The sequence below is a fragment of the Podarcis pityusensis genome, assembly GCF_964106645.2.
Source record: "Podarcis pityusensis genome assembly, chromosome: 7".
In the NCBI taxonomy this organism is placed as follows: Eukaryota; Metazoa; Chordata; class Lepidosauria; order Squamata; family Lacertidae; genus Podarcis; species Podarcis pityusensis.
Window position 1 is genome coordinate 47,491,866 of NC_138031.1, and position 27,283 is coordinate 47,519,148.

General features: G+C 39.5%; 2 protein-coding genes across 2 annotated transcripts in view; one reads left to right on the forward strand and one right to left on the reverse strand.

Moving 5' to 3' along the window:
- The window catches only part of EMILIN2 (elastin microfibril interfacer 2), a 32,766-nt gene extending 21,840 nt beyond the window's left edge, over positions 1-10,926 (forward strand). The window contains exons 5-8 of the mRNA XM_081013073.1: positions 5,688-6,158; positions 7,115-7,156; positions 9,500-9,628; positions 10,295-10,926. Coding sequence (XP_080869199.1) covers positions 5,688-6,158; positions 7,115-7,156; positions 9,500-9,628; positions 10,295-10,632 — 980 coding nt within the window. The 3' untranslated portion in view covers positions 10,633-10,926. The remainder of the gene's footprint in view (positions 1-5,687; positions 6,159-7,114; positions 7,157-9,499; positions 9,629-10,294) is intronic.
- Positions 10,927-12,133: 1,207 nt separating this feature from the next.
- Positions 12,134-27,283, reverse strand: part of LPIN2 (lipin 2) — a 46,873-nt gene continuing 31,723 nt past the window's right edge. Inside the window, exons 15-20 of the mRNA XM_081013102.1 lie at positions 26,479-26,627; positions 19,066-19,152; positions 17,297-17,449; positions 16,187-16,301; positions 15,852-15,955; positions 12,134-15,479 (exon numbers count right to left, since the gene is read on the reverse strand). Coding sequence (XP_080869228.1) covers positions 15,335-15,479; positions 15,852-15,955; positions 16,187-16,301; positions 17,297-17,449; positions 19,066-19,152; positions 26,479-26,627 — 753 coding nt within the window. The 3' untranslated portion in view covers positions 12,134-15,334. The remainder of the gene's footprint in view (positions 15,480-15,851; positions 15,956-16,186; positions 16,302-17,296; positions 17,450-19,065; positions 19,153-26,478; positions 26,628-27,283) is intronic.

The following is a 27,283-nucleotide window of genomic DNA, read 5'->3' on the forward strand; positions in this document are numbered from 1 at the left end:
GCTGTTTTTCAGGCTGTGGAGAAAAGTCCCTGCTTTATAATTTATCCAAAAAAGAGTTAGACAGAGACTGTCCTAAACGTACCCTTTTAATTTACTGAGTTAACTACAGTGGAGTGACACCTGGGATGAATTTTGCCCTTGCTGTCTGGATTACTAACACATGCTTTGCCCAAATGGTGGTTCCTTTATCACTATTTTTAGATCTTAAAGAAAGCAGTCCCTGATACAAAAGCAACTCAGTATCAAAAGGCCAAAAAGGCCAAAACATCAGGTACTGCAAAGTATTAGCACATGGGCATCCATGTGTGAAATATTTATGGTGAGCCACACCAAACAAGCTGACTTCTCTTTGGAACAACGGACCGTCTGATTCCATCTAGATCTTTCATTGCCTTTTTTTCTCAATGAGAAGAATTTAAGAAAAGTTAAATTATATGGGTACAGTGATAGAGATAAGGTAGCTTTGTGCCACATTTTTCAGGTGGCAAACCTCTATTTAAGGGCTGTTTGGTTGAAGCCTGGTTTAATGAGAGGTATTGCATTAAAATTTGTTAGCATACTAAATTTCTTTGCAAATCTTCCCTATTGTAATTTCTCTTTTTTTGGTAATGCATGAGTGATCACCCTAGATTTAAGAAAGCATAGCTGATAATATAAAATGTATTATTGTGTTTCTATCTAACAGCATTATAGTTCTTTTCTTATAAAGAATACTTAGTACTTATTATTGTGTTTAATTCAAAGCAGTAATTTAGCGTCCCTCAGCTTCTGAGTTCACAGCCCCCATTTTTAGCACTCTATGTCCCCTTGTTTTTCTACCTTCCTTCTTAGCTGTCAAGAACACACAGCTCCCTCTTAGCCCTTGGCTCTGAGTTATGTATTCCCCTAGTCCAAACAATCTAGTTTCCTTTCCACCAGCTATACTGAGGTAGGCAGAGCTTCCTTTTGTTTTTAAATAAAAACACTCTGAGTATGAAATACATAAGGCCTGCATCAGTTGTGAATGTCACAAGAATGTTTTCAATTGCTGCTTTTCTTGGCAAATTACATGGAAACACGTTTCAGTCACCATTTCCATATATTTTGCAGAAAAACACCAGTTTCAATGCAGTGCACTCATCACAAATGATGCAAGGAACATGTATTTTGTACTTGATTATCTGTTAGAGTTCAGAGTGTCAAATGAAAACTTGCCTTCTTTAGGGTCACTTTTATCTTAACACTGGGATTATGCAGGGAAGATTAGCATGGCTGCTTCTTACAAACTATTTTGCACTATAGGCACATGCTATCAAATAAGAATGTGTGTGTTCGTCCATATATATTTGTGTCTTGTCTTTTTAAAAAGACATGTAAATGAAGACTGGGGGAAATGTAGGGTCCCATATATTTGCATTTAAAGGGAAAGGAACTTACTTACAAATGTGTGTGGTCTTCGTAATTAGTGCAATATGTGTGTTTGATTATTTGAGTGCAACACATGTTGACAGGCTAGCTTCTTACATTCCATGAATTACTCTTGCTCATTAGCAGTTAGAGTATCTATGAAGACTTTTGTGACACTTCAGTAACTCAGCCAATGATTAGCTGACAGACGGCAGCCAAAAGCTGATTTGGTATATGAACTTCCTTTGCTTAGTATTATTATATACAGTGGTACCTCGGGTTACAGATGCTTCAGGTTACATATGCTTCAGGTTACAGACTCCACTAACCCAGAAATATTACCTCGGGTTAAGAACTTTGCTTCAGGATGAGAACAGAAATCACGCGGCAGCAGCGCAGCGGCCGCAGGAGGCCCTATTAGCTAAAGTGGTGCTTCAGGTTAAGAACAGTTTCAGGTTAAGAACGGACCTCCGGAACGAATTAAGTTCTTAACCTGAGGTACCACTGTATCTAGAATAATTCTCGGAGCTTCTGTGAAAAAGCTCTGACCCTCTATGCCACTTCTGTATTCACAGCATACTCTGAACAGAATCTATCTCACTGAGATTCCAGCATTGCAGGAGGTTGGACTGGATAGCCCTTAGGGTCTCTTCCAACCCTACAATTCTGTGATTCGGGGGGGGGGGGATATTCAGTCAAGCAGATGCAGAAGTAAATTGCACTTAGCTTTTTCCTTTGTGAATGAAACAAAGCTAAAAAACATTTCGAGAATCAGACTGCTATAACTAAACAAAAAGAAAGCTACATTGTAGCCTGCTAAAGGAGGTGATGACACCTTACAGAATCACAGACTTGTAGAGTTGTAAGGGACCATGAGGGTCGTCTAGTCCAACTCCCAAAATTGTAGGAAACTTTCACCCACCCATGACCCTGAGATTAAGAGTCTCATGGTTAAGGTGGCAGTGTTCTGGGAAGAATGACTTTAGCAGTCCCACACATCCTTCGGCCCAGTGGGTTTTGACTATACTCAATTTTGGCCTTAGGCGCGATCACCAGTATTAATAATAATAATAAATAAATAAATAAATAAATAATAATAATAATAATAATAATAATAATAATAATAAATAATGTAATTTATTATTTGTACCCCGCCCATCTGGCTGGGTTTCCCCAGCCACTCTGGGCTATTTCCAACAAAGATTAAAAATACATTAAAATGTCACACATTAAAAACTTCCCTAAACAGGGCTGCCTTCAGATGTCTTCTAAATGGCAGGTAGTTGTTTATCTCTTTGACATCTGATGGGAGGGCGTTCCACAGGGCGGGCGCCACTACTGAGAAGGCCCTCTGCCAGAATATAACCACCATGGAAGTTGTGGACCTTCTGTATATTACTGTCAGGAAGGTCGGGGTGGGGGGAGCAAAGTGTGCTGCAAAGGATGCTTGTGGTTGAACTAGATTGGTTGAGTGGGTGACCTTCATACCAGTCCTAGTAACAGGAGGCTTGGTCAGCTCAGGTATAAGACGGTATCAATTTCTATTCCACCATATATTCATCCCATGCAGCGCTATTCCTGCTGCACTGCAGTATGGCTTCTAACAAAACCACATTATTTGTCTCACTGTCCACTATGGTGAAATTTTAAGTAATTAATTCTGTAACTCCGCATCATTGCAATGCAAAGGAGATGCTATTCAAATTGGGGGTGGGGAGTTATATATCTTTTGATCACATTCACTGGATGTGGGATGAAGAAGTGAACATTGGCAATTGCTGCTTCCATTTTGTTGGTTGTCAGAAAGGATGTAGAATATTCTGTGCCAAAGAGCCAAGAGAATGTAGCATTGTCAGGGGCACCCACAGGACGGAATCTGTATCTTTAAGAGATGTGCAGAATGGAAATTCGTTATGGTATGCCTTCTCCTGTCATTAAAACCCTATGATATTGAAAGGCCACATAATTTGGCCGCACAATTTGAAGTATTGTGCTACCTTAAATAAAACATGTTGGGATAATGGGATGTTTGCAGGATCTTCTCCTTGCTGTCACTTTCCTTGGAATAGGGCCTTTGGAGCACCACCTTATCAGAATATTGCTAAATTCAGCAATGACACTTACAATGTCAACATAGTTTATCTGCCTCAGATAAGCAGAACAGAATGGTGCAGAAATGTATTTCCACTCATATCTCTGTATTCTCTCATAACTCTGGAGTTCACTCAGCCTGCTAAACATAGTAATACTTTAGCTAACACATCTATCAGCACAATTATTTATACTATAGAAGATACAACAGTATTGTTTGATAGGGTGCCCATTTTTTTAAATAGCGAATGTCCAGAGGGCAGTGGGAGCTGTAGGATTTTTTTTTTCTATATGAAATTTTGCACTGCCTAAGCAACATTCACATAGATTATCCTAAATAACACTTGCTCTGTTTATGACGTTATTAATAATCACTTTTTCTAAAGGTCTTCATATTCATCCCTGCTAGTAACTCAGTGAAATAGGCAGTGCTCTTTTTCTTAAAAAATGTTTAGGGGTACTCTCATTTTCCTAATCATATTGAAATACTGCCCATCAATGAGGCTAAACTTAGATTCACAAAATGTTTAGGGCTGTGCGTACCTCTGCGTCCCCCCAGGGGGGAAAAGCACTGGAAATAGGGTGATTACTGTCATTTTGCAAGCCAAGAACCAAGGCTAAGAGAGGCTGGTTTAGCAGACCTGTTTCCCCACCATCTGCAGTTATTAGTATATATTGCAGTTGTACCTTCTATAGGACTGCCTGTCCTACTGCATTAGGCTCCCCTTCCCCTTTATCCCCAAGGACACAAGGACCTATGCATGTGGCAGAACAAGAAGCAAGGGCTCCCTCTCACGGGACTTAGGGGGAAGTAGGAAGCAGGAGCTATCAGTCCCGGCAACTGTGCTATGGAAGCTGGTCCTGACAAGCATTTTGGGTAGGCCAATTACTAGGATCACATGGAAACAGCTTGCTCATTTGATTTGTTCACTTCTCGTATCTCAGTGAACTATTTCTTTCATAATTTTCCTTTGTCATATTCAAGATAACCCTGCAGCAACTGCATATATGTTAGAATACGAACTAATATCTTTCAGTGCAGTCAGTGCAGCAGCAATTTCCCTTCAGCACTTAAGTAGCATTTTTTTCAGTCCCCAGAGTGCATTATGCATTTTTAAAATGGTAAACATACTAATATTTATCAACATAAACTGCTTTATAAATCCCACTGAGCACTGCTGACGTATTATTTGGCTGTGATCATCTAGCAAGTCTTATGTAATAAAAGTGGGGCTTCCCCTTTGCTGGCAATGGAGAAAGCAAAGCAAAACATACCCATGTTTTTGCTTAGCTCTGCCTCTCATAGCCCTAAGCTCTAAAGCAGTATGGATCATGATATGATGTTCTATAGGTAACAGCTTTTAATCCTTGTATATGCTTCCCACAAAACCATCTGTGAACTTATACAACAATGACAAGTATATTATATGGTTAGAAACAGGCAAGAACTGGGACGGGAGCTGGGCCAGTTGGCATAGGCCTACAATTTTGAGGGAGCTTGCTCTGGGTCTGCTAGGTAGAGGCAAAGGTTACTGAAAAGCTTGGCCATATTCCCAGCTTTGCAAGGCCCTAGTTAGACAATCTGAATTCAAAAATAGAATGAAATGTTAAATCGGGAAAGATATGTCCTTAGCCCTGTGTCTGCAAAAACAAGACAGGGTTAACAACCTGTAGGAAGAGGTTGTTGATGCAAATCAACTGGAAGCTTTCCCCTAGAGTCACCGGAGGGTCATGCCATGGCTCTAGCCACCACCTGGGCTTCGGACAGGAACCATGACCACCAGATTTCTTTAACGGAATACCCTTCAAAGGGAGGGGTAGGTGATGGCCACAACCTCCCCCCCAACACACAACACATTTTCCAATGCCGGACCGCCAAACCTTACAAAGTTGTGATGGTTTGTTCCGTGCATGTAGGAACAAAACAGGCAGAGTGCAGGGCCCATGACTGCTTAAATGCGGCAAACCATGCCCCCCAGCTAGCTGGATTGGCCGGCTGAGGGTGTGATGCAGGCCCGGCACTCCCTGTGACTCAGGGGGCCCAACCACGCCCCCCTGCAAAGCGCGGGAAGTGAGTCCTGCTCGCAGCTCCTCCCCTCACGGAAGAGGAGAGGCTTTGCCATTCTTATAATCATATATTCAAATATTATTCAAGCCAAGTTAGCCAAAACTTCTGATTGGTCCATTTTCTTCCCTCTACAAACCTTTAGCTGAAAATCCAGCAGTATTACTACCAAGGAAACCACAAGAAAAGATTCCCCTGCCACCACCAGATCCAAGAAAACCATTACAACCACATCCAGCACCATCACAGCCAAGGACACCACTACAGCCACAACCAGGGGAACATGTGCAGCCATCACAGCCAAGAATACACCTACAGATTCCAGAACTAAGAATACCTTTGAAACCATCAGATCCACAAATAATCGTACAACCACCATTGCAAGGAATACCTCTTCAGCCACCAGATTCCAGGACACCTCTACGGCCATCATCACCAGGATTTAAAGCAGGATCAAAACCTTCCTTGCCTGGGTCAAGTGGGATATTTATGGAAACTGGACAGGCAGGACCTCCTGGTACAGTTTTAATGTCGGAAAAAGGACGGAAAAAAACCAAAAATGGCCAAAATGGCCAGAATAACATGCTGGTTTCCGAAGGGTCTGCTGGAGCACCAGGTGAGCAGATTATCTCTGAGTTACTTGTTGTTTCTTGTCATTGATAAAATATGCATATTTATTCAGAATCCGGTGATCAGATGTTCTGTGTAAAAAATATGACTGTTCCATACCAACATACCTGGGGAATCCAATGCTCCTTCCCTTTGCATGTTGGGATTTATGATGCTCTGGGGTCGCCCAGAGGCCCCCTCAGTCCCACTGACCTTTCCGAGTGTCCTCCTGGTAAGCACAACTGTGGAATGGCACGTTCGTTCGTTCCAGTGTGCCCTTCAGTGACATCTTCCAGATGAAAGATGCATGCTAATCTTCTGGCATAGCGCAGCAAGAAGAACGAACCATCCGTAGATCTAAACTACGTATTTATTTATACTATATACAGACACAGAATCATGGCTCTCTCTCATTCAGCTCCAAGAGAGAACAGGCAGACAACCAGTAAAAGTGAAAGTACATTACATAGTACATGCAGATAGGACTGTATCCGGTTCTCACGCTTCTTCTCAGTCATGTGAATTACACCAATCACATAATGCAGCCTCGGAGGAGTGATTTGCTAACATTGCACACCACTGCAGTGGAGGATAACAGCCATTCCTATCTGCAATATTGCTGCTTCCCACCAACATTGTATAGATGGTAGCAGGAGCCACTATGTATATTCCTTTCTTCACTAAAACATGCAGGAAGGGAATGAGAATGTGCCGGGTCATGGCCCTCTAAATTCTTCATTTAAATAGCAGTAATTAAACCACTTACAGGTAGTCTACTATAATGCTACTCATTTCAAAAGGACCACTCCAAAAATTCTGAGAAATGCAGATGCAGAAGTTACTAAGTACTATAGTACAGATGCTGGTGGTACTGGAATTAATCACATTTGACAGGAGGGGTGTTTCATTATTAGAGACTGTAAATTTGCTTGAAATACACATCTTTTCCATACTTGTTTGTAGGTTATCCAAAACTTCCACGGCCTCCCTCTACAACTGAACAAGGTAATCCCACGTTTTCAGATTTTTTTTTTCTTTTCTTTTTGCTAATTCCCATAACTTGCTTGGTGGCATTTACTAAAGCAGTTTATAGCATAAATACTATTTCAGATGACAGTTATTTCCTGAAATATTAACTAAGAAACTATTTCTTCTAGTATAGTTTCAAAATCTGAAACTTATAAATTACTTTCCCTGAATCATCCTCCTGCCCCGCTGCCTCCTCTGTTCACCCTTCAGATTCCTGCCTGTCCCTGACACCTAGAGATCATTATTTAGTAATTTGTATACAGCCCTTCATCCATAGTTCTCAGGGCAGTTCACAAGATGCATGTAAAAGGCTATTAACTAAGTAAATAAGCAGAGAGGATCTTTAAATACCTCCTTGTTGCTTTCCCTCTGTTTACAAAGGAAAGCTTGTGATATTCTCCTCTCTCAGGCATCCTACCCAAGGAGGAGCACAAAGGCTGGTGCTGAAAACAGGCATATATGTCAGCATAGTGTCTGGGGAAATGAGGTGTATCATGAGTGAAACACACACTTCAACATATGGCTGAGTGCTGGCATTGAATCCATACATTGTGGCATGCACACAGATCCAATAATTTGTATCTAGTAGTTTATTACCTTCAATCTTCATGCAAGGCTAGGCATGGAGAGACTTAGCTAACCATAACCCTTCCTTCAGCTAAAGATCAGAAACTATTCTACTGTCATCTTAAACTGTTTAAAGTAATTGATTGTTGACATGTTCCAGACCCGACTGTGTGCAGGTGACTGCAGAGAGCATAGCACTGCTGCTAACACTTGGATAAAGTTAGCTTTCTCATATTAGGCTGTTATGTGGCTCCACTGTTTAAGAAAAGCCACTGAAATAATGGAGATTAAGATAATGGTGAGCAATCTATTGTATCAACATCTTAAAAACTTATATAGTGTGTATATACAAATGCTGTAATAGTTACCTGAAAATTTATCTGACTGCAGTTGGAGGTGTGGTTCTGCAGTCCGTTAAGCAGGGGTGAGGAACTCCAAGTCTGGAGGCCAAATGTGCCCCTCCAGGCCTCTGTCTGGCTCCTGGGACCCTTCCCAGGCTATGCCCCCTCCCTACTGGTCCTGCTCCATGCCCTCCCAGGGACAATAGGTTTGCAGGGCCCAGAAAGGAGCAGCTACTGTGTAGAAGGACACACTGATTGAAGAAGAAATCAATCAAAGTACCGTATTTTTCGCTCTATAACACGCACCCGACCATAACACGCACATAGTTTTTAGAGGAGGAAAATCCGTAGGCATGCCGCCCATAGGCATTCCCTCCATAACACGCACAGACATTTCCCCTTACTTTTTAGGAGGAAAAAAGTGAGTGTTATGGTGCAAAAAATATGGTAAGTTTATTGTACTAGCTGAAAGTCATGTCAATTCCATACAATCACAAATTAAAGAATAAAAGGAAATAGCTACAAAAATGTTAAACTGGAGGTAAGTGAAAGTTAATTAAAACACCACTTTTGAATGTGTGTATAGAACAGTTGCAGCAAGGGAATATGCAGAGACTATTTAGAAAAGTACTTCAATGTGAAGGACTGGGTAGGGGAAGCTAAATCCATCTACAGCACTCCTTAGAATGACTGCTTTTTTCTAAGCAGGCTCTGCATGCACTACACTGCTCTGCTAGGTGGATGAAGTAGAAGAATTGTACATATATTACTCTTAGATGGATTGCAACAACTGCTTGTCCACTTTGAACTTAGTTACTTATAAGGAATGGTCACTTTCATTGTGGCAGCACATGGGACTAAAATCGAAGGCTTGCAATGAAAGCAGTCTATTTAGCAAGTTTGTGTTATGCAACACACTTACCCCTTAGCAGTTGTGAAATAGAGCATGTTGCAGTAGCCTCCATGTGGTGGTTGTGATCTGTAGATTGGCCTAGTACTCTCTGCATTGGGCCTTCTTGGAGAAGCCCAAAGGCTTAAAGCCATGAAGGTCATCTTCATGTGGTGGTAATCTCTTTTAGCATAATTGGTATGTGGTACGTAAAGCATATAGCTATATCCATTGTGTTTATTCATTCCACACACTTTTGGTGATGTAGAACTAAGACAGTGTTGCCTAAACATTTGTTGCTGAATGAGATAGGGATAATATTGCTATTCACTTTGTAGATGATAGGAAAAGTGTAAATAGAAGAGGACCTTCAGTCGTCCCAACAGTGGTGAAACTGCAAAAGGTGTGCTTGTTTTGTTTTCGTTCAATTAAGGGCATGCCGAGAACTTTGTGTATGAGACCAGCTAAAGCACTTGTAATGCTGCATTATGTGTCTAAATTATGATCACTTCTTCATTCTAGGAGCAGCTGTTACTTCACCAGTGTCATTCTCTGCTGGTCTCACTCAGAAACCTTTCCCTAATGGTGTGGGTGTGGTACATTTCAACAAAGTGCTTGTAAATGATGGAAACCATTATAACCCTAAAACAGGTATTGAAAGGTTCATAATTGATAAAGGGAAACGGGAGCAGAATCTATTGAATGATTTTTTAAAATTTTAAATTCTGTAGAATTTAAATGCATTCCGGCATTTTCTCGACTTGTACCTGCTTATATAAAGCAGCTTAATAGGAGGTTCCCTTCCGGTCCAAGTTAGTGTGAGAGCAGACACTACTGATACATTTTTCAGATCCCTCAAGCTGCTGAGGCTGGCATTAACTCCATTGCTAACATCCATTTCTTTTAATCTACCCAATATTGTTTAGTCCTTGAGCATGCTGTCTTCCCCCCATAAATCACAAATACAAGTGGCAGAACTGAAGGATTTAATGTTGGGAGAACTTGCTAACAGCAGACACCATTGCATTCTTTCCTATGCATTGGGGAACTGAAGTGAAATCACAATCAGCTCAGTGGATAAAAATGTATAATAAGCATATGCAGGAGCTAAGGGAGAATGAGCTCATAAGAGGAATTTTATGTGAAGAACTCCTCTTCGTTGTCATGCCAAATAAAATATGACACGTTCAGATTAAATGCCCTTTATTTCCTCCCAGTTATTGTACTGACATATTTGTGTTATTTGAAAAAGCGGTAGGAATTGGACTTGGGCCAACTGTACACGTGTGTTTTGATTAATGTGTGTCTTCATTGCAGGCGTCTTTACATCTCCCTATGAAGGTCGTTATCTGATCACAGCTGTTCTAGCTCCAGAGAGAGATGAATACGTAGAAGCTGTGCTGTCCGTTTCCAATGCAAGTATTGCTCAGCTCCACACAGCTGGCTACAGGAGAGAGCTGCTCGAACACCACCGACCACGATCAGGGAAACGAACTTGTGGTGGAACGGGGGCTTTCCATCTTGTTCTTCACCTCAAAGCTGGAGCTGAAGTAAGCATTGTAGTTACTGGGGGCAAGCTGGCCTACACAGACTCTGATGAAATATACTCCACATTCAGTGGGGTGTTTCTATATCCTTCCATTTCTCATGCATAGAGGGGAGTAATGAATAAATGGTGAAGCTTTAATATTTTATTCCTCATTTTTTTTCATCACCTTCAATACTTCTGTTTTAAGTGCAATCTTTACATGACTATATTTTCTTTCCCTCAGTTGACTTTCTTTTAGATTATGGACATTTAAACATCCTACAAAAGAACAGTAGTTACTATGGGGGTATCACTGAAATATGTTCAAAGTAAATTATGCACTGTTTATTAACTTTTGAAATAGAGACTTTATAATTGCAATCCTGAGTCATTGAAGCTAGTTAAATAAATTTAAAAATTATCCTTGTGAAACTATCTTGTTTTCATGCATTATCCTTAAAATGCTGAAAGCAGCAAAGGAGGTCCTTTTCACTTAAGTTTGAACTAGCTGTTGAAAATTATAGCAGTTGTTGCAGCAATAACTTTTGTATTTCACTTTCTAGTCTTCAAAGCATTTCATGTGCATTAACGTGCTCTTGTAAATCATGTTGTCATCATATTTTAGATAGGGGGAATGGAGCCCAAGGCCACAGAGTAAATTCAGGAAAAAGGTGATATTTGAACTACTATGCTAGAAGTACGAGGTTCACACAGAATTCGGTTCTTGTAAGTATCTGATGTCCTAAAAGCTTTCATCTGGGAAAAGTGGAAGTTGAGAACAGGCATAATATAACATGGTCTAAATAGCATCACTCCCTTATGTGTTTGTTTTTGCAGCAGACTAAATACTAAAAAGCAAAGACACCCAGCCAAATAGGCCACACCCTCCTTTTTCTGTACTTGGTAATCTACTAATGGTGCTAGGAACTCCTGCAGCCAAGGAAAGAACATCCCTCATGAGGCCTGTGAAATTTCTCTTCTTGTCTTGCTGCTTCACTCTTGCAGTTCATCCAAGTTATTACAAACTTGTAGCCTACCCTAAAATACTGAAGATGGCGCTACATGTACTTGTTCTGTAGGTTATGACTGGAGTTTCTTTATCGCAGATAGTGCAGATAGTTTTGTGTACTGTAGTCTTAGTCCTATCTACTCATACTTAATAGAAGACTGCTGCTCTTCTGTGGGAATGGCCAGGAGCCCTTCAGTAAACAATGGGTTGTGCCTTTACTGAAGGTCTCCCTCATGTCTCCAGAAGAGGCAGTCACAGTAAAAATCTAGTGCTTTATTGTAGTTGGCAGAAATTTTGCCCCAGCCCCCAACTGCATTTAGCCACCATGGAGGAGGCTCACCAGCCCCAGTTCTGCAGCAAAAAAGTAATTTTTATGGAAATTGCATTTCTGAATCACTTATATGGTAACCCAAAACCTTTTCAGCCTACTTTCAGGTAGAGTCCAAAATGAACATAACTACAGGCTTTTTCAGCTGACTGTCTCTTCCGTGTTTATTCTCCTCTACACCCAAGGTAACTTTTTCCTATATTGTACTGAATGGAATTTCTGTGATTAGGCTGCAGGCCGTTCTGAGCACCACAGGGAATAATTTCAAATGTATAAAGATAACACATGTAGTGAGGTTTTATTGTAAATTTTATTAACACAGCACAGTGGACATTTTTTTCCTAACAGACCAGTCTTTACAAAAAAAAAACACTGTACTGGAATGTTCAATGATTAATAAGTGAATAAAGGTATATCAAAGAAAAAACTGGTTATAACACAATTAAATAGAATGTACTGAAGAATTATCTCCAATCTTGCATTCAGAACCAACCACAATGTAGATTCTCACGCTCTCTAAAGAAAGGTGTCAAAAGTTTTGCTGATGAAAGCCTTATCGCAAAGGTATCAGTTCTAATATATCTGTCTTACACGTTAGTTGCTTTAAAGACTTGATATATCTTGCACTTCAGTTACCAGCCTGCATCACAGTCATATTTGCATAAATTGAATGCATTTAGAAGTTTCCAATGCTGAGTCATATAATATTTTTCCAGATGAGGGCACAATTCTTGAAAAAGTATATGGATAGCGGAGTACTGTTTTTCAAGGATCCCATTTACCCTGCTTAATAGAGACTATTTTTGCATTTACACACACATTCTCTCCTCCAAATACTAGTCTTAACACAAGGACACAAGAGATCTAGAACCTTTACACTGCAACAGAAAACAACTGTTTTCTTGCATAAACAAGCAGAGATTGCCTTAATTATCCATGCATTACTTGCAGGCTTTGATTTCCCAGCTCCTTACTTTACTTGTATTCATTTTATATGACAAATTCCAGGTAAATGATTTGAGAGGTGCAGCATAAGCTGTTCAATACACTTCCAAAGTAAAAGGAAATGCATATTCAAAAACAGCCTTTAAAAGGTTCTTTGTTCATAAACACAAATGTATATCTCTTTCATGGAAAGAACTAAGAAACTTGTGCTGATCTGAAATAGATTTAGTACAAGCGTTGTTTCCCAATACCAGTTCCAAACCATCCATTTCCAGTACAGCAAGGAAACAGATTAAAAATTACCTCTAGCAGATAGCTATATTGGGCACCACCATCTACCAATGAGCAGCTCTGGAGTCACTGAGGTAAAATCCAAACTCATCATGTAATGGTCTGCATAGTGCCATTCAAATTGAGACCAAGAGATAGAAAACAATAGTATATCATTTTAAGAAGTGCATATTTTGTTCAAATGAAGGAAGTGTTTGGATCAAGGTGACTCAAGAGTACTCTTCAGCATTAAGCAAAAGGGAATTCTTCCAGAAGTTTTGGAAATTCTTAATATTCAAAAGCAGCACACAGATCTCCGCTCCAAACACTGTCAGAATTATTCACTCCAGTTAACAGTACTGATGCCTTATGAGGAGCAAGATAACCTATTACTGCAAATGTGAAATAATGTACCGTACCTCAGAATAAAGAGGGAGAGGGAAAAAAAAGATTAAGAGCATAATGTGAAACAAGCATTCAACTCAAATTGAAATTTAATCTAGGATATTTCAAATTTTCAGACTGCTTTACAGAATACCGTATAATATGAAAATGAACAAGTGCTAAATGTTGGAGTGAATTTTATCCAGTACAGTAGGCTTTTCTTTACTAGAGCTATAACTTGTACTTCCTTGTGTGTGGAGATTTAGGTAATTCTATTACTTTAAGATATCTGATTGAAAAATAGTTTCAAACCACATGACAATATAGAGCCCAATCACTGTTTAGTTAGAAATTTCAAGCCCCAACATTTTTCTAAGGTTACATCTACTGTACTGATCTAATTAGTCTCAAATGTTTTCGCTGTACAAAGTCAAAAGGAGCAAATTACTAGTTGTGAAACTCCTCGATAAGTCTGATAAAGATTTTGTTGAGCGCACTACGTCTAGTCCTTAAAGGCTGCTACCATAGTTGACAACATAAAACCAGCACCGGTAGCAAACCTGCAGATTAAATTTAGTAGTTCATACCTGGCAGAGAATACAGTTTTGATACGTTTACATGGATACTTTGGGTGACCAGGAAAGCATTAGTCAGCATTTCAGTTCTTAAGGACTGACCTAGCTTCAAGTTATATGATGATTCAAAAATGTTAACTCTTTCAGTTTGAGTTGGTTTATGGCATACTAGACCAACCTGGCAGGGAGTTGGAATGTTTTTGCTTATAGACGTTTTAATCAACTATCATTTTTGTGTCAGGGGTTGGATAGAAATAGGTGAAAGAATGTAAGACAACTGGCTACTTAAATCAGGACCTCGATTGCTTTTGGATCCACTGTGGAGCTAAGATACTAAATGTCTAAACAGAAGTAACATTTTGTACCTGACACACACAGTATTTCTCACTTGGATGCTCTTGTCCTGTGCCACTTTTATCAAAACTGAAAAACCCTGATACAGAGTTCTGGAAAGGCATTAATAGTAGTTCCAGTTTTAAAGACTGACTATATACATTACCTTCTATAAAACAAGAATTTATCCCTGAATATTTTCTGAATCTGTTGCCTGCTGATCTATACAGTACCCATGCTAAGTGCAATTAAGAGATGTCAGCTGTTTGCAGCAAAGATGTTCTTACTGTTCTTTAGAATTCTAATTTCACGTAGCAGCTTAGGGAAGCAAAATTGCTGCAAGAAAGAAAAAGCATCTCAGACAGCCCCAATCACTGTATAGTAGTTGTTTGTTCTTCTTCTTTTTTTAAAGGCAACACAACCATGAGTGGGTAATAGAAGTACCATTTCCACTACAATCCTCAGTTCTTTAACGGTGTAGCAAAACAGAGTGACCACTACACACGAACTCATGAATCCTTAAGATATTTTTAAAGAAATTAATAATGAGAGAGACATTGTATCTCAAACAGCCTAAGTGCTGGTTTAAGTACTAAATATAATTCCTATAGTGGGCCTATTAAATCTCTGTTATCAATTTTACATACTTTTTTCTCTTTTCCTTTAAGATGATATATCAAGGAGGCTAACATACATAACATCACACACATCCACTGTGGTTTGTATATATGAAGATGCAAATCTGCAACTAAATTTTCATTTTCTGTCCTCTATCCTCTGGATGGTCTGCTATTTCAAAGGATTGCTATCTTTCTAATGCCTTAAATCAAACAGTAAGGACATCTTAAAAGAACAAAGAGAGAGATCAGCCTTGCATTTCATTTGCTTATGCCAAACCTTTGGCGCTTCCTGTATTTAATAAGACACATGGTACCAAAGGATAAAGGAGCCTCTGTGGAAGGAGGTTCTCTGTGATCAGTGCTGTTCAAGCTAAGTCTTCTATGTTCACTTCAGGAAGCTGTTCTCTCCAATAGCAGAAGGAGCTGAATTCTGGGCATACAAAAGCAGAGCTCTGTTCTTTATTAAGAAGTGGAAACACATGTTCTACTAGTTCACTCAGCCTGTAATACCTGTATGCAGAAATAAATAGGAAGGGTTACTCATTATACAGTGCAATCCTGTACATGCCTATTCAGAAGCAAGACCACCAAATTCAGTGGGACTTACAGGTAAACATCTATAGGATTGAAGGCTTAATATAGCCAAACAGCAGTGCTAAAAATCAATGCTTGTCTGATTCTGGGTGTGTTTAATGGGATATAAACCTTGCCTGGTTTAATCACCTCCACAACTGACTTCTGCCCATAGTCAAATCATTTAATACACTGACTGATAGTCATGATTTTAGGCACCTTCCTAAAATTGCACATACTAGGCAGCATGGTTACCCAAATCAATTCAACAATTATTCTTCCCACTGCTTTTAAAAACCCTATACTTACGAAGATTTGTTTCCCTTTGTTTGTTCCTGGATTAGTTCACCCTTTGGGTTGACTGTGAATATTCTGCAGTCTGGAACTCCAACTTGCATGTAAGCATACACATCCTGCAGTCAACACAACTACATTTTAGACTAGAGGCCATAGTGCCATTTTTTTAATTGAGAAAATGTCATATTACAAAATTCATATGCATGTACTCATTCCGAAACCCATATAGAGATACGTGAAAAATCATCTCAAACTCCTTCCTAAGTTTCAAGAACTATTTGTGCATTTAGCATATTCATGTAAAACAGCAGAACATTTTAACTAATTGTTGGATGGTGCAGACTTACATTAGGTCTGTTTCCAAAAGCAGCATAGAAGGGTTGTTCACATGGAGAAAATAAGTTCTTGATATCATTTAAACACTCAATTTTGAATTTCTCTGGTTTCTTTTCTATCACTTCCCTGGGGGCAAAACATTAAAAAAAAAAATCAGATATTTTCTGTGGCCTAAGACAATACCTTAGAAAAATATTGTCCAGGTTCTTAACAAAGTTATAAGTTTTAGTTCTGCTCTTCCTAAAAAGGTCATTTAAACAGATGAAAACAAAACAATATATGAAGACAGCTAGGCACTGATCTAAATCAGTGCAACTACAGCTATTGCCTCCTCCTGAAATGCTGTTGCCATGTGCCAGCTTTTGCCTTGCAATGAAGCTGTAAAGACGGTACAGTTTAACATATTCATTTGGAAGAAGGGGCTCAGTGGCAGAGCATATGTATGTGAAAGAGCCCAGGTATAATTATTGGTATTCTCAATTAAAGAATCTGGAAGGTGTTGAAAGAACCTCTGTCTGATTCCCTGGGGAGCTGCTGCTAGTCAGAGTACAAAATACTGAGATAGATGAACCAATGGTCAGGCTCAGTACAAATCAGCTTCATATGTTCATATTCAATCCAGCTACTTATTTATTCCTGCACAGGGGGGCAGAAAACCCATTATGAACTAGGCTAAACACAGATACAGTCTACAGAAGCTAGCAACTCCTGCAGTGTAGTAAAGGGAAGCTCAAAAGCAGCTTTTAAATTCTGCTGCAATGGCGCCCTGACTTCACCATCCCTTCACTTTCTCTGACATAAAGTGAAAAATTGCCACTCACTTCAATAGAATATAGTGACTTTCTTATAAGATCAGACTAAGGTCTAGCAAACAAGGGGTGTGCATCAGTGGACCACTCCAGTTCTATCAAATATATAGGCTTTTAATACTACAAAGTCCCATGTGACTGTATACAAGTGAAATATTTAGAAGTTTCAATTTACGTCCATCACAGATTGTGCTATGATAAAAAGCAAGGTACCATAAATGATGACAAAAACACTTGTTTCACTCAGCTTCTAAAGTTATATTTCAAAATTCACCCCTTACAAAGATTGTTAGGGTGTTTTTGCTTACATACCTATGAAAAGCAGAGAACAAACTGCTAGGAGACAACATCAAGGGACCCCTGGGCAAGATCGTTCCTTTGTCATTAACCCAGTGCAAGTACCCTCTTGTCATGTCTGCCATTCCAATGGCACGAGCAGAGCAGTACAGAAACTTGTAGCCATTCCTAAGAATGAAATTCTAGATTAGGAAGATCTCTCTTGATGTGGTAGACCATTCACACCAAGAAGTCACAGTCAGATCGTACTGAATTGAAAAAGAGAAGGCAGCTATTCATGTTTTATAAAGCATTTAAGCAACTGGAAGGGAGAAGGGTGTGTTGACCCAAGGTCACATCAGAAACTAATGCGCCAGTGCAGACACCTTTAAGACTATATTCCAGGGGTGGGATACTGGAGCCAGCTGGCAACTTTCCCCACCACCTGAGGGCCAACTTTGGCAAATGGGTGAGGCACTGCAATGTCCTGTGACCCATTTCCTTTGTCCACATGATATGAAATCAAACTGGGCAAAGAGGCATAGCTTTGCAGGTGGTAATGATCCACTGCAAGCCCTGCTTTCAGCAAGGGACAGGTGTGCGTGGAAAATATAATGGTAAAAGACAAAGTACAACAAAACAACAACACTTTCAAGTGTATTTAATGTTCTCTACAAAAATGGTTTGAACTGGTTTTGAATCTTTAGATGGTTCCAACTTCTCAAAACTCTGGTTACTAATTCAACTTTTATTCTCTTCCCCACACTCCCTGAAGCATTTAGGCTGCAACTCTTACTTGGAAATAACGCCCACTGTATACACACATTAAGATTGGGCTGTTTTAGTCTCCCTCAAAAACAGATAGACCTTGAAGCTTTTGATGTTGCTGCCATAGGCTTTCACTTTTCCATATCCCCCTTTCTGTGGTATTCATCAACTTGCTTGACTTCCACTTATTATTCCATATCCTCCAGCTGGTAGTCTGTCCATAGGGTGTGGCCCCTTGTACTACTGCTGCTACTTCTCCTACTCCTCCTATATGTAATCTGCTTTGCCACTTCCACCACAACTCATAGCTACTTCAATATGAACCAGGATCCTAGACTTGACTCCATCTTTTTGGTACAGCCTTAATCTGCTAGTGATGCTAGTAGTATGCTTCCAGGAGCACACAAGTCAGCAGAGGGGCCCTCTTTGATACCAGCAGTAGCTGTCACAGGGCGAAGAAGGGATGCACAAAAGAGAAAGTCCATGGGCAGGCTGCTTCTGCCTCCACTACTGGAACATGCAGGCGGCTATGAGAAATGGAAGGCAGAAAATCTGAAGATGGACAATGTTGTTGCTGCTGCTCAATCCCACAAATTTCAGCAGTAGCAGCCACTTAGAGGCATGCCCATTTCTTTTTGGCTGACATGAGGAGAAAGAGGAAGCTGGAACCTTCCCTCTGGAGTCATTTGACTGAAGTTTCCTTTGGTCTTTTTTTGTGCACCACAAGCTCTGCTCACAAACGCTAGAGGTTTGCAGCATACTGAAGAAAATAATGATAATGTGCTGAATTGGCTTACATTTGCCTCATGTCACATGTCTAACTTCTGTATTTTAATTCCTCTGTTATTTGAGTTTGAAATGTAACTTCTAAATAGGAAGGCAATGAGAATACAAATATACAGGATCATGAAATGCACCTTTGGTTAAAAGTGAAAAGTGTTGTGCAAGAATTCAAAACTTTAGATCTTTAGTTGTTAGTTGAATTAGCATAATCAATTATTCCTATGTTTCGCAACTTTTACAAGCAAGGTACTTACTCATTAATGGAATGATAGAGCTTTGCAATACCCTGATGTGTCCAGTCTTTGCCAAGCTGTGGTAGGATCTGGCCTAAAGCATCAGACCTAAACCAGGAACGAGGGTTAGAAATAGAAGTAAGAGTGTGAATTGATGCTTTCTACATTAGGTATTAAAAGACCCTCCAGAGTTTTTTCTGTGCCAATTTTTAAATACTTGCTGGAAACCTTTCTATTCTGCCAAGCCTATGCAGGCAATTTAACAATACAGTGGTACCTCAGGTTACATACGCTTCAGGTTACATACACTTCAGGTTACAGACTCTGCTAACCCAGAAATAGTACCTCGGGTTAAGAACTTTGCTTCAGGATGAGAATAGAAATCGTACCGAGGCCTGAGGGAGGCTTCCGGGGACTTCCGGTGCACCGCGATCTCAACGCAAGCAGGGTTCGTACCGTGAGGGAGAACCCGAGCTATTCTGAAGGATAGGGGCAACTCCAGGGCGCGGAGACCCCCTAAAACACTTCTGGAGGGTGTTCAGAAGGTCTGGTTCCCGGCGCGGCCAAAGAGCGACCAATCCGGCCACCAGGTAGCTTCGGAAGAAGCGAAGAGCGCGGCGGAGAGGTCTAGCGGGTCGAGGGAAGCCATTACTCACCTTCAGATAGCGAAGCCCTAAGCTTGCTGAGAGAGCGGTACGCTCTCAGATTAAAGGACTCCGAACGCAAAACATCTAAAACTCTGCGGTTAAAAGAACAAGGAAGCTTCGGAGTAACAAAGAGACGCAAATGGAGTTTAGCTGGAAAGCCGGAATCAACTTAGACGCAACGCGACGCCAGTGCAGGAGAAAGTGAAAGTGAGTCGCCTTAGCGGATACGCTGTTTCCCTCCAGGTATCTTCCTTAAAAAAAAAAAGTAACTTTACAAGCAGGAAAAGAACGGAGGGAAGAGAAGGGGGGCCAGAGATAAAGTATCGGAATTAGGCGTCCGTGGTGAAACAGAGGGTGTAAAGAGGAGAAGGGGCGTTTCTCTATTGTTGTGTTAGAACATAAGGAACACCAAATCCGGAAGAGAAGGCTCCGCCGCCATTAAGAACCTTTAAGCGTGGTGACTGAGAAAAGTAAAAAGAGGACAATTATCTACACTTAGATTGGTATTTCTGCGTGTATGATCTTCCTTTTTCTTCAGTTTGTTTGCTGGAACTGGAAACTTGGGACTTCGGATTTATTTGAGAGGCTAAACTTGGGACTTTGGATTTACTTGAAAGACTAAACCTCTGGGGAAACAAGACACTGATATATTCCTAGAAATAACGCCAGCTCATAGAGATTTGGTGACATCTAGTGGCTGGATGGTGACTCTCTGATACCCGACCGTTTTCTGCCTCCCCTGCCCTGCTTCCTTTTTCATCTACCCTCTCCTATCTATTCCTTCGTTAGATTTACTTTCCATTAATTATTCCCGTAAGCCTACTCAGTAATATGGATTAGCCTGATTAGAGGCGAGAAGAATCCCTGGTATTGGAATACCCCCAGTGGAGGAAAGAAGAAGTTGCGGCAAAAACCTTATACTGACTTTTTGAAAACATATATATATAAGGGATTGGTAACTCTGATTAGTAAAAATAACGACGGAAAGTTGATATAAGGAAAATTGACCAAGGGGGATAACTAAAGGAGAGTATTAGAAATAATTACGGGGACAAAGGTATTGTTTGGGCACGGAGAAATATAAGAGTGTAAGATGTCACATACAGGAAAGAAAGGAATGAATGGGGGGACCTCAGGCGATAGGAGGGGCTCCAAACAAGAGGCAGACTTTAAGTCAGATATTTTGAAGATGTTTGCGGAAATTAAACAGAGTCAAGATAATTTAGAACGCAAATTAGAGCAGGTGGACAACAAGATTGGGAAAATGGATAAAAAAATGGACGAAACTGTTAATGAACTTAAAGGCCAAATAAAGGAAGTTTTCAGGAGAACGCAGCTCACAGAGGAAGGATTAAAGAGGACAAGGGTGGAACTAAAGGATATGAAAAGGGATAAAGAAAGGATTAAAGCAGAAGTGATGGATTTAAATAAGGCACAGGAAGAGATGAAGGATATTATTGCGATGAATGAACTGAGGCAGAGGGAGGTGAATCTGAGATTTAGAGCTGTGCCAGAGACACAAAGTGAAAATATTAAGGAGAAACTGATAATGGAGCTAGCGGAATGGCTGGGAGTACCAGTTGAGGAAATGGCCAAAAATGTACAGAACGCATTTAGAATGCGGGTTAAAACAACAAGAGTAAAGAAATTTACAGGCGATTGCCTGATTACATTTAAGGATAAGGAAATGAGGAATAGGATTCTTCAAAGGAATAGAGAAAAGAGGTTGAATATAGAAGGGAACTATATAATTATCTTTAAAGACATCCCAATCAGATTACTTAAACGAAGAGACTCTTACAAATCATTGGCGCAGACATTGAAGAAAAATAAAATTGAATTTAGATGGGAATTCCCGGAAGGGTTATCATTTACGTATAGAGGTAAGAGGCATAGGTTGTCAAACCAGGAAGAAACCGGGAAATTTCTGAGGAAATATAAGGAATTAAGAGTAGAGGTGAATGGAGCAGGGGGAGCAGAGGGAGGATTACCAGGAGAACCAGGAACAGAGGAGGAGGAGGAGGGAGGAGGAAGCGGACCGGACGAAGAGGTAGAGGAGGAAGAGGAAGATCCAGCGAACTTATAAAGAAAAGGAAAACCTAGGCGAGAGTTAGGCAGTATGGGGTTAAAAATTTGGAATTGGAATATTAATGGGATGAACGAAAAAAAAAGGAGGAATAAAATTGAGCAATTTCTGAAAAAGAAAAATTTGGACATTATCTGTCTACAAGAAACGCATGTAGCCAGAAGGCACAAAAAAGTGTTAATTAATAAAAGATTGGGAAATGAATTTGAATCTTCAGATAAGGAAAAGAAAAGAGGGGTGGTATTGTATATTAAAAATAAGATCGAAGCAAAAACAGTATTTAAAGACGAAGAGGGGAGGATGATAGGGGTCAGTCTTAATTGGCAAGGAGAAAATCTGGTGGTAGTTGGGGTATATGCCCCAAATGGTAATAAGACCGAATTCTTCAAAAACTTAGAAGAGAAACTACTAGAATATATGGACCAAAAAATTATTCTAATGGGTGATATGAACGGGGTGGTTTCTCTAGAAGTGGATAGACTGAGGGAAGGAGCAAGTAAAGAAGGAAAACTACCAAAATCCTTCTTCTCAATGGTGGAAAACTGTAACTTGACAGATATTTGGCGCCTCAGACATCCATTAGATAAACAATTCACCTTTCACTCCGAACCTAATCAGTCGATGTCACGTATAGATCAGATATGGATCTCGAGTGAGTTATGTCCAAGAGCCAAACTAATAGAAATAAGACCGAAAGTAATCTCGGACCATAGTCCGATAGAATTGGAATTGGAAAGTTTAGAGATAAGAACTTTCAGATGGAGATTGAAAGATTATCTCCTGGATGACCAGAAAATTGTAGAAAATGCACAGAAAAAATTGATGGACTACTTTGCGGACAATTGTGACAAAGGAACAAAGGCTAATGTAGTATGGGACGCTAGTAAGGCAGTAATAAGAGGATATTTTATCCAACAGAATGCAATCAAAAATAAGAATAGAGAAAAAGGTAAAGAGGAAATTCTAAAGCAGATAATGGTAAACGAACAAAAATTATCTCAGAAACCTAACTGTCAGAAGGCGAAAGAAAGAATAAAAATTTTACAAGCCCAATTTGCCACAATAATAAATAGAGAGGTGGAGTGGAACATCAAAAAACTAAGACAAAAAAATTTTGAATTCTCGAATAAATCAGGCAAATGGCTTGCTTGGCAAATTAAAAAAAGAAAGGAACAGGGCACAATAAATAAAATAATAGTGGGGAGGGAAGAAATAACTGACCCAAAAGGAATTAGGAGGGAGTTCCTCAATTACTATAGAAGTCTGTATAACAATAAAGAGAGAAACAACTTAAGGAGGATAGAGAGATATCTGAAGGATAAAAGGGTGCAGAAAATCTCAACAGAGGAAAAACAACGACTGAATATCCCAATCAGAAATGAGGAGATAGAAGAAGTAATTAAAGACTTAAAGAGGGGAAAAGCCCCAGGCCCCGACGGATTCACTGCAGGCTATTACAAAGAGATGAAATCCATTTTGGTGGGTCCTCTGAAAGAGACGATGAATAATATTTTAAGGAAAGGTGAAATCCCAGAGACCTGGAAGGAGGCATACATCACATTCATCCCTAAACAAGATGCAGACCCAACTCAAGTTAAAAATTATAGACCGATCTCACTGCTAAATACAGACTATAAAATATTTGCAGGAATCCTGGCAAGGAGGCTGAAGAGGCTGTTATCAGAGATTATTCATAAGGACCAGGCGGGATTTCTGCCAGGTCGGCAGATGAGAGATAATACAAGAAACATAATCAACATGTTAGAATACCTATCTGTGAGAATTGATAAACAAGTTATAATGATGTTCGTGGATGCCGAGAAGGCTTTCGACAATGTGATATGGGATTTTATGTTGAAAAATCTAGTACATATGGAGGTGGGTAATGACTTCTTTAACGGGGTAAAAGCAATATACACAGAGCAGAAAGCCAAATTGATAATAAATAATACTGTGACAGAAGAGATAAAGATACAGAAAGGAACAAGACAGGGTTGCCCACTCTCCCCGTTATTGTTTATAATAGTATTAGAAGTCCTTTTGAACTCAATAAGACAAAATGGAAAAATAAAAGGAGTGTTAATCGGACAGAATGTGTATAAGATTAAAGCTTTTGCTGATGACGTAGTAATAATGACAGAAGAACCAACAACTGCAATAGAAGAAATACTAAAGGAAATAGATCAATTTGGAGAGGTCGCAGGCTTTAAATTAAATAAGACAAAAACGAAAATGATAGGTAAAAATGTGAACCAAAAGATAATAGAAACAATTCAACATCAATCGCAGATAGAGGTGGTCAAAAAAGTGAAATACCTCGGTATTTGGCTAACACCTAAAAATATAGACTTATTCAAAAATAATTATGAGCCGATGTGGAGGGGAATAAGAAAGGATTTGGAAATATGGGGAGGGTTGAAACTGTCATTCTGGGGAAGGATTAATACAATTAAGATGAATGTTTTATCAAGGTTGATGTTCCTATTCCAGACCATCCCTATAATCAAAGGGAGCCGAATCTTTAAGGATTGGCAAAGAGTACTTTCAAGATACATCTGGCAGGGCAAAAAACCTAGAATTCAGTTCAAATTACTAACAGATATAAAGGAAAGGGGGGGCTTTGCCCTGCCAGACTTGAAGCTATATTACGAGGCTTCATGCCTCTGCTGGATAAAAGACTGGGTAAAGTTGGTGAACAAGGAGCTACTCGACTTGGAGGGCTTCGATAATAGATACGGCTGGCATGCCTATTTATGGCAGAATAAAAGGAAAGTACATAAGGGATTTGAAAATCATATTTTTAGAGGGCCACTAATCGAAGTATGGGAAAAGTATAAAAATCTGCTAGAATTTAAAACACCACATTGGCTATCACCTCTTGAAGTAATGAGCGTGAAGACTATTAATATGAGAAGTAATTGGGCAACATATAGTCAGTTATTAATTAAGGAAGATGGGAAATGGAAACTAAAACCATATGAGCAAGTTAAGGAGCATGTGTATGACTGGCTACATCATTTCCAGGTGAATGAGATGTTTAGAAAAGATATCAAAGAAAGAGGTTATGCAGACAAAGATTCCAAATTTCAGATGGAGATTATAAACAATGAAGTGAAAATCATATCTAAAATGTATAGGATGCTGCTAGATTGGAACTTAGGAGATGAGGAAGTCAAATCGGTGATGATCCGTTGGGCAAGGGATGTAGGTCATAGTATACAATTTGAGGACTGGGAGAAACTTTGGAAGGATGGGTTAAATTTTACGGCGTGCATAACGATAAAGGAAAATGTCATGAAGATGTTCTATAGGTGGTACTTAACACCTATGAAACTATCGAAAATGTATAAGGGGGACAACAAGTGTTGGAAATGTAAAGACAAAGAGGGCTCCTTTTACCACATGTGGTGGGAGTGTGTAAAAGTGAAACAGTTTTGGGAAAAAATATACATTGAACTAAAGAAGATCTTAAAATATACGTTCACAAAGAAATCAGAAATTTTCCTATTAGGGATACTAGGCCACGAGATAAAAAAGGAAGATTGTAGATTAGTATACTATGCAGTTACAGCAGCAAGGATAGTTTTAGCCCAGAAGTGGAAACAGCAGGAAATACCAACGGTAGAGGAGTGGAGATCAAAGCTGTTAGACTACGCGGAGTTGGACAAACTGACAGGAAAAGTCAGGTATATAAGAGACCAAAAGTTCATCAAGGATTGGGGAAAGTATGTAGATTACCTGGAATATATTAGTGAGGGACAAACAACGCTAAAGGGATTCAGAGATGCACTGTGAAAGACTATGAGTTATTGTCCAAAGAAAATAGGAGATAGAGAAAGGTTAATGACAATATAAGCCAAGAAATGCGCAACTTTAATTACTACTGCGAATGATTTACGGACAAGCTGAAGGAAGTCTTGAAAGGGATGATTATGTAATATTGTTAAGGTGAAAAGTATAAATTTGTGTAACTTTTTCTTTTTCTTTTTCTTTTTTTCTAGTACTGTTTGTTTGTGTATTATTTTCTTTTGTTTATCTGTGTGTTAATGTTTATTTTCCCATGGAATTAACCAATAAAAAGAATTATGAAAAAAAAAAAAGAGAATAGAAATCGTACCGCAGCGGTGCGGTGGCAGTGGGAAGCCCCATTAGCTAAAGTGGTACTTCAGGTTAAGAACAGTTTCAGGTTAAGAACAGACCTCCAGAACAAATTAAGTTCTTAACCTGAGGTACCACTGTACATAATTCAACAGTAGCTAATTGATGCCTGTTTAAAACTTTTTTGTATGTTTTTTATTGTACAGCTTTGTGTTTAATTGATGTAAACCACATTTTATGACATGACAGTGTATAATTATTTCTTTAAACAAAGAAATATTCGCAACAACTCAAAGCCTACCTCTCTTTAGTAACTAAGTCAGCCTTCTCAAACCAGGAGCAGTCCAAATATTTTGGACTACAACTCACATCAGTCCTGGACAGCACAGATATTATGATGGGAGTTGTAGTCCATATCATCTGGCTCTTACCAGGTGTCAGAAAGCTGAATTCCTAATTTACTTTTCCCTACTTCTTACCAGGATTTAAGGAAAAGCATTGGTTTTCAGAACCAAGTCGCTGAGTAGTGTTCATCAGACACAAATAGATTTTGAACACACTGGTGCAGTGATTTAATAGAGGTAAAACTACACTACAGCTTACTTGGTTATTGTTCCATCAATATCTGAAATAATTATTTTGTCATTCCAGTTCCACAGATATATTGTCCCCGCACAACGGCAAGTTCCTTGATACTGGGTTGTAATGCTGAACACAACATCATTGGGGCCATCTCTTAGCTTCAGTTTTTCCTTTAAATTAAAGAGACACAATAATATATTAACCCAAAAAGATATTGTATTTCTCTGCCAAAATATTTTACATTTTAATGCTAATGTTAATAAAGATAGGATGTGGGTGGCACTGTGGTCTAAACCACCAACCCTCTTTGGACTTGCTGATGGTAAGGTTAGCAGTTCAAATTTGCACAATGGGGTGAGCTCCCATTGCTCTGTCCCACCTCCTGCCAACCTAGCAGTTCAAAAGCATACCAGCATGACAGATAAGTACCACTGCAATGGGAAGGTAAATGGCATTTCCGTACACTCTGGCACTTGTCATGGTGTTCCATGCGCCAGAAGCGGTTTAGTCACGCTGGATACATGACCCAGAAAAGCTGCAGACAAACGCCAGCTTCCTTGGCCTGAAAAGCAGAGGTGAGAATCGCACCCCATAGTCAAATTTGATTGGACTTAACTGTCCAGGGCTCCTTTACCTTTACCTAATATAGATAGTGCACTGAATTTCATCAACTCTGGATTATTTTTTAAAATGCAGTAGTATAAAGAGTAGCTACCAGCTTTGCCTACAAATTAGATAAACCAGATGTAATGAAGAAAGCATGTTACCACTGATCATGTTGTCAGCGTACAGGATTGGATACAATGTAACACAATGTAACAACTGA